An 8510-nucleotide genomic window follows, 5' to 3' on the forward strand; every position below is an offset into this window, starting at 1 on the left:
CACACAAGGCAAAAACCTACCACACAAGGCAAAACATTCCATAACACCATAGCCTACGTGTCAACAGTATGTTTATGTTATATATATATATATATATATATTATTTTTTTTAATTGAACATATTGAATTATCATTGTAATTGCGCAAACATTGATGTCAGACATGCACCTACCCCAATGCTCTGTTGATGATGACTGGGCATGTACGTGATAGGCCTTTTTGGCTTATATGATTATGATGGTCATAATGCTTCATGACAGTGTCATAAAGTGTATTTTCCACAAGTTATTTAAAATATGATGAAAAAAAACATGACTAAAGAATTCATAATAACAACAGAATATTGAAGAAACAAACTTTCAAATAAAAGGAAACTTTTTGGCAGGAAAAAAAAAGATTTGAATACATGTGGGTTGTGACCCTCTTATGTAGGTGTCATAATCAGCAGTTGTGAGATATTATGACATGGTTATGACCTTGGTGTCAAGTATGTGTTACCAAAAACTCATAGGAGAGAGCTGAAGCAGTGTTATAATGTGTTTACTGAGACGGTAAAAAGTGTGTGCCATAAGTAGGTTCCTGCAGTGTATCATGTTTTTTCCAGAATTTCCTCACTAAAATCCAATTCATTGGCAACGGGTTAAAATCAGAATTTATTGTCATTGCATGACTTCAAAATGTGCTTCCTTCCTTGAGCATGGCTTTTGCTTGCTCTGTCTATAGGCAGGTGGATGATTTGAACTCATCTGGGACATCACTGTCCAGTTTACAGATGACCTTGTAGATTGCCTTCTTCCAAGAGGGGTCAGAATCTTTAGCAGTTGAAATGGCGTTGAAAAACTCCTGAAGAGTAATTTCAGAAACCTCAAGGAATCTCTCAGGAACCTGTTGGTAGAGGGATCAAACACAATGTTGTGCTTAAAGTCAAGTGTCATCATAATCACCTGCACTGGTAGCAACAAACATCTAAGCCAACAGCTTAGATGTTGTGAGTGGCAAACCACTTCAGTAGATGGTAAGTGTGTTGTCTCATTGATTTACATTACTGGTGCTCTGTGTAACGTCTGCTTCCAACTCACACTCTCAAACAAGTAGATCCCCTGAACGCAGCTCACTCTCCAGATCCCAATCACCTTAATTCTGATCACCTGTTCACACACCTGTATGTCATTTACACACACTATTTAGTTCAGTTCTTTGCACCCCATCATTGTGAGGTATTGTTTGTTTTGATACACAGTCTATTCTGAGCTCTGTTTATTTCCGTATTAGTCCTCCTGTGTATCGTAGTTTTTTGGCCATCCTCACTAACGACGCCTTTTTGCCTATTCCCTGCCTGTACTTTTGCCTATCAGATTTCCTGTCGTCAACCTCTTGCCTGATCTCCCTGACTATGTTATTAGCCTTTCCCTGCCTGTACTGTTACTGTTTTGGCATCCCTGTGTGTGACCTTCTGCCTGTCCCTGGACAAAGCTACCTGCCTCTTCCTGTGGTCCTTTGCTAATAAACACCTGCTGCGCCCTGCGCTTAAAACCAGCACTCTGTCTCCCATTGTCTCTGAACCAACACTGTGGAACCCAGACCTACGAGCATGTTTTTCAAAAATGGACAGCTCCTTGTTCTTTGTCCTCTCTGTCCGTTCCGAATCATTAGTCGTCTGTGGTGGGATTCTGCTTTGACTTTGTAGCCTTAAACTTAACTGTTCGGAAAGAGAGAAAGCACCAAGCCTTCCCAGGAATTGTACTCTGCTCTCAACAAAGATCATCAGATCGAGGCTTGGATGTTGGGACAAGGATCTATCCGGTGCAATTATTTCCCATAGACCAGCTAACAGTCAAGTTCTTGGCATAACTTGTTTTTTTTTGCCCTCATCTCCCAACACAAAGCATCCCTGGGTAAGGAATGTCTTGGTCCCAAGGTAAAGAAAATGGTCTCTGCTCTTTCCCACCAAACAGCTTTCTCCCTCTGAATTTAAAGCGTCTTTCTCAGCATTCCGCGTCAGTAGCAATCTGAGCCTCGATCAGGCATACTGGTCCTCTAATCCCGGGTTGTTTTAGTGGGATTCATGCGGCTTCCTCTTCCCACAGTTTGATAACACATCGCTCTAGAGTCTAGATAATGGCTGTGAAGCCACAGGTGCAGAGTGACACATGGGTCAGGGCAAGGACACGGTCATACGTGGCCGCAGCCACAAAGGTAGGAGTTAGCTGACCAGACCAGAATCACAGAGGTAGGAGATAGCTGACCAGACAAGAACCACAGAGGTAGGAGATAGCTGACCAGACCAGAATCACAGAGGTACTGTAGGAGATAGCTGACCAGACCAGAATCACAGAGGTAGGAGATAGCTGACCAGACAAGAACCACAGAGGTAGGAGTTAGCTGACCAGACCAGAATCACAGAGGTAGGAGATAGCTGACCAGACCAGAACCACAGAGGTACTGTAGGAGATAGCTGACCAGAACCACAGAGGTACTGTAGGAGATAGCTGACCAGACCAGAACCACAGAGGTAGGAGATAGCTGACCAGACCAGAACCACAGAGGTACTGTAGGAGATAGCTGACCAGACCAGAACCACAGAGGTAGGAGATAGCTGACTAGACCAGAACCACAGAGGTAGGAGATAGCTGACCAGACCAGAACCACAGAGGTACTGTAGGAGATAGCTGACCAGACCAGAACCACAGAGGTAGGAGATAGCTGACCAGACCAGAATCACAGAGGTAGGAGATAGCTGACCAGACCAGAACCACAGAGGTACTGTAGGAGATAGCTGACGAGACCAGAACCACAGAGGTAGGAGGTAGCTGACCAGACCAGGAACATTTAACACCTATGTGTTCTCTGATATGCTAATGACGGTGTATTACATTTATATTACATCACACACACAATATATCACATTCATGCCAAAACAACTGTATTTTTTAGCTCACTTTAATACAAATTGTAGTTTCCAATTGTTTCTCTCAGGACAAAAAACACAGAATTGGCTGTATAAACTGAGGAGTGTTGATGAAAGCAGAATGAACACACTGTTCCCATACATAAACATAATTCACTCAATTTACTTTGGAAAGGGAGGGTGTTAATGTAATATCTAATGATTTAAAGGTCATGGAAAAACATTGACAAGCTTATATACAGTATATAGTTACATTGGATACCAGGGGAGGAGCTGACCATATGGTAAGATACAAATATTTTGACTTACCTGGAAGTCATTGGCTTTGTTGTAGTGCATGTTGAGGGCTCTGAACAGCTCAGAGTCTCTGCTGATGGACATGTCTTTCACATCCCTGACCCCGTCCACTATGGCCTGGCGGGCAAACTTCTCCATTTGGATGTAGTAAAACTCCCGGAAGTTACTGAACCACTTGATGAGCTGAGAGGTGATGCAGCGATTGAACTGGGGACACAAGGTCAACAACAAGTTTGAGAAGATGGCCTGATTTTGTCATTATCAACCAAGTCATGATCAACTTGATATCAAGATGTTTGGGGGGAAAAACGGTCATATTTATTTTTCATTATTGACTTGTAAAACCTTTCACAAGACAATAAATGTATGTATGGATTGTGTGTTTAGCCTTGGTCTGTCATTTTATTCTACGTTAATTACTCTGATCTTTTCCCACCAACTTACTGAATGAAAAAAACATCTGTCAAAGCCATGTATTTCTAATCTCAGTCTTGACATTAGCCTTCTTATTCTATCTGTTCATCCAGAAAAAAAGAAAGAACAACACCCAAGGGCTGGGCAGGCATGAAAGACCTTTCTTTTCTCTGGTGTTTTCGGACGGTGAGAAAGCCGCAGAGCAGCATAAGGACAGAAGGAAGCTTCCCTCTCAATGACTCTGCCTGATAGGATTGATACAGACACCCGGATTAGAACTGTCTTTTGTTCAGTGCCACTTCCCACCACAGGGTCGTGGGCAAGGAGGAGACGCAGTGGGCTGCTGGCTGCAGGTCTCCCCCATGACCTTAGGGGTCAGACAGAGTAGTGAGGAGGCCTGGGCCAGACACGGACAGGCTCCAGTAGGACATGTCCCGGCCATGGTGGAAGGAGAGGAAACATGAGAGGAGACACACAGGGCACACAGACATACGGAATACCGTGGTTAGGCCCAGAGCTCACCTCACAGCCTGCCTGCCTGCATTTTAAAAACCTGCCCTGTGTTGAGGCCAAATGACAGTGGCTTTATTACAGAGGCTTTTGTCACTCCATTTGCTGACTGGAGTGGCTTTTAAAATAAATAATGCCTCTCTATCTCCCTGGCCTATGCCCCAGGACATGCTACTGGCTTAACAGCTTTGTTTTTCTAAACCGTGTGTTCTTTTGTTTCCTTCCTCCAACCCACTTCTCATTCTGCCCCAAAAATACACCCACAAGTATTCTATAGGCAAATATGGTGAACGTAGAACAAACTATTCATTCTAGCAGGAAATACTATCATGTTAAATGATAATGTGATTGCTTACCTTGACATCTGGAAAGAAGGTTTTCAGCACATTGGAGCTGGGGTAACGGGTGTAGAAGAACATCAGCTTAGCTTTCTTCAGATGGTTGGGGGTTAGGCCTTGCTGGATGTGTCAATGTGTTAAGTACTTTCAGTCAATCACAATACAGTTCAAATTCAGTGTTCAAAGTGTTAATGGACTAGAATACTAGGTTGCTTCTGTCTCCAGTTAAAATGGATGACACTAAATAACAGCTCTGCGGTAACCAGGATGTCAACAATGACCCTACAACAATATTCATTCGATTAGGGATTTTAATTAGTGACCGGGGCTCTGTTGCAGCTATTTCATTAAACTAATCAAATGTTTAACATTTAAAAACACATTTTTGTCACTGCATTGGTATTTTCATTAATTCTATTTTATATCATCCCTCTGAACATTAAAAGATGAGTAGTTTGGGAGGAACAACTTAGTCTTATTAAATGAAATACATCATGTAACAAATAAAATGTCTCATATTTCAACGCTATTTTTCTATGCATCTAGATCTTTAGAGGTCTTTCTCTCTGTAGCCCACAGCCACACCGTAGGTAATCCTTTTCAGCAGGTCACAGCACACCATACATTTATTAGGGAATCCTACCTTGAAATAAGGAAGTTGGAATGAAAGATTGATGAGAAATTGTTCAAAGAGAACCATAGCTCTTTACACAGTAAAGATAAAACATATCCTGAGAGAGAGCTGATAATATTCTTCTCCAGATACTTACAACCAAGGACAATGACCACTTCGGAGCTTGTTAAGGATCTTCACATAACTTTGAGTTGTTCAGTAGCTTACATGCATATCACACAGGAGCTGCCTTACAACAGTTTACCTGTGATGTCTCTATAACATATTTGATTTTTGAAAAATGATCCCCAAAAAATTGAAAAATGACCCAAATTTGTTTTATGTAATAGTGATTATGGACATAATTATTATTACGCTGCTTATGATAATGTTATTATATTAATAATTATCATTATAGTTATCATAATCATTCATTGAAATAAAATGCAGAGTGATGTGGTTGAAAATATTCTCACTGGATTATATTTCTTGGATTGCTTGTCTCTTATTTTGCAAAAAAATTATTTATAAAATGTACTCATTCATGTACTTTATAAATCTATATATTTGTTTAATGGCTGTGTATGTCTGCTCAAGAAGACAAGTGTTCTGCTAGGGAGGCACTTCTGCTTTCCACAGGCACTCAGCTCTGACCTTTCAGATACACCCCTATCACACTGATGATAGAGAAATATATTCTGTACCTTTTCAAGTCTGAAAAAACACTGTTTCCTGGACAGAAACTGATGCTTTCTCTGCCTTTGAAAATTGGCTTTTGTTCCTGACAATTCTTATCAAAGCATTGTATTCCTTTTTATTTGTCTTTTTCTAGACTTAAAGTCATTACTCTGCTCAGATTAAAGAAGATGCTATCATTTTCTGTGTGGTTAGCAAGATCAAAGAAAAGAAACATTTCCTTGAAGTCTGTTTTACTGGAATTGCTTGTGCTGCAATGAACCTCCACAAGTCTTTGTTCAACTGGGAAGGCAAAACACAGGGAGTTTGAATACTGAGGTACTGGATACTAAGGTATATATCAGATAACAAAATATTACTAAACATTTAGGTTTCAGTGTGTATGTAATCCTCTATAGGTTATCTTAGTGGGGAAAAATATAATACCATTTTATTCATACAGCCATTAATTATATCAAATCCTACGCAATTATAGACGTTAACTGGGACACTATGAGAGTAAGAGATTTTTCAGGCCAGTAAAAGGATATATTGAGAGACATGTAGGAGTTTCTCTCTGCTATGCTCTGCAGGTCCCCACACTCCATCTTGACATGAGGGAGACACAGACTGTCCACGGTCACTGGACCCAGGCCTGATGGGTGATGGTGGTGGGCCAGGTGGCTGGATGTCACTTTGGACCTCATAGACCAGGGTAAGTCCACCGAGTTTGGTGAGGTTCTGTCCATGGATGGGGGCATGCATGGGAGACCTCCGAAGTTAGTGTGGGGCCCGTATTTGAGGAGGTGTTCCAGCATTTGACTGTCATGGAGAGGTGTGCTGTAGTTGAACTGGAATGGAGACTGGTGTAAGGGATAGGGCCTCTTCACCGTCGGGGTAACTGAGCTAAGCTGGCTCAGGGGCGGCTTACGGACCACTAGAGACAGAGCTTCGGTCTGATCCTTAGGACTGCAAGCCTCACTTCTCTCATAGTGCTCTAGAGCCTGGGGTTTGACTGGCTCCTCAGTGTGTGATTGCTCCTGGTTACAGGGTACCTGGTTCTTCCTCTCAGCTCCCATAATGACGTGCTCCGGGGTGTGACACATGCGCTGATGAGATGACTGGTTGAGCCCTGTGGAGGAGAGTTTCTTGAACACCCTATCTACACTCTCACTCATCGCTTTGGAGAGCTCATGCTTCAGAGTCTCCTGTAGGTTCTTGCCTCCCCTTTGATGTGTCAGATAACTTCTGTCTGTCTTCACTCTGTCCTTACAGCCCCCTTTACCACTGTCATGCTTCCTCTCTAACTCCTCATCCATGTTTATACGGAACATGAACCCAGACTCTTTGCTTGGTGTGGTGTCATCATTTTCAGGAGGGCTGGCTGTGCCTGTGTCATCTCTGTCTTCGTGCACAGCGTCATCCTGGTTATAAACCTGTAAGAACTTATCCTGGAGCTGTCTCAGGATTCTCTGCATGCTCTGGAGCTGCACCTTCAGTTTGTGGCACTCTTCATCCTTACTGCTGCTGCTGCTACTGCTGCCTCTGTTAGCTGGAGCTGCCGCATTGAGACTGTGCTCCTGATGCTGGGGGAGCATCTGTTTACGTTTGTTCTCCCTGTAGGCCTCTCTAGCCTCCCTGGTGTCTGACTCAGCCCTTTCACTGTCCCCATGGAGCCTGCTGTTGGGAGACCCCGCCATGCTGCGGATGATGTTCTCCACACGGGCACGCTTGGCCTGGAGGTGATCACTCAGGGGCCTGTCCTCCTCAGGGCTGACCCTGGTCAAGAGGTGCCTGCCTGGGGATGCAGACTCTGCCGCGCTGTCCTTGGATGAGACACTGCTCTGGTCCTCCTGACTGGAGTCAGCCATTGTGGAGCTGGACACCGTCGATGTGGGTAGGTAGAAATGGCTTTCGTCCAGAGCCTTCTTGTTGTGTATGGTTTTGCGCAGGAGGTGAGAGATGATGGATCCATTGGAGTATGAAATTAGAGGCTCATCGTACATGTTTCTACGGAAGCAGGGGATCATGAGCCCAGCCTTGTTATCCTCCAGACCACCGTCACTGGGGTTGTGCATGTTCTGGTCAGGGAGGCTCAGGTTCATGCTCACTGTGCAACCTTTTTACTAGCTGTGTCAGGACACCTTGGAGTGAGTCAGTATGAGATGACTGGACCTCTCACTGCTCTAGAAAAAGTCAGGGGAAAAAGGAATATACCGTGAATCTCTCATTCTGTACACTATCTATAGTACAGTATATATGTGAACAGTATAGCACACTTAACAATATTTTTGATTCATATGGTTGTGTTTTGGGGAAAGTAGAAAGTTAAACATACAAAACATAGACCAGAGGACTTGCACCAGAACACTTCGACTACTAAATGTTAGTAGACAGCTCTCCCTCATTTCTCTACTACATACCACTTAGATTCAATCAACTCTGTTGAATATAATGTATGTAATCATGGTGGGAAACAATAATCTCCTCCCACCATTATGCTTATGACACCTGAGTTAGGAGCTTAAAGTAGTGATGTCCACCAACACATTTTTATTTATTTAAATCAGATAAAATATAATGCAATAGCCTCACATTTTTAGAACATGACATTTAATCCGGGATCTTATAATGGCTACCTCAGCTAACAAAGTTGTTATTACATATTTATAGCATGGAATATCAAACGACCCGTCGCTCATTATATGAAGACCCTCAGATTTATAAGTGAAATCTCTAAGATCTCAAGGCACAG

General features: G+C 42.8%; 1 protein-coding gene across 1 annotated transcript; it reads right to left on the reverse strand.

Annotated features, from left to right (window-relative positions):
- Window positions 1–717: 717 nt before the first annotated feature.
- Window positions 718–7860, reverse strand: LOC139374273 (prospero homeobox protein 1-like). Its single transcript, XM_071115305.1, has 4 exons — window positions 6309–7860; window positions 4486–4595; window positions 3218–3412; window positions 718–885 (listed from the first exon to the last, which is right to left on the reverse strand). Exons 1-4 carry the CDS (start codon window positions 7858–7860, stop codon window positions 718–720), a joined length of 2025 nt encoding a protein of 674 aa, XP_070971406.1.
- Between the last annotated feature and the right edge of the window lie 650 nt (window positions 7861–8510).

Source organism: Oncorhynchus clarkii, chromosome 19 (assembly GCF_045791955.1).
Source record: "Oncorhynchus clarkii lewisi isolate Uvic-CL-2024 chromosome 19, UVic_Ocla_1.0, whole genome shotgun sequence".
Lineage (NCBI taxonomy): Eukaryota > Metazoa > Chordata > Actinopteri > Salmoniformes > Salmonidae > Oncorhynchus > Oncorhynchus clarkii.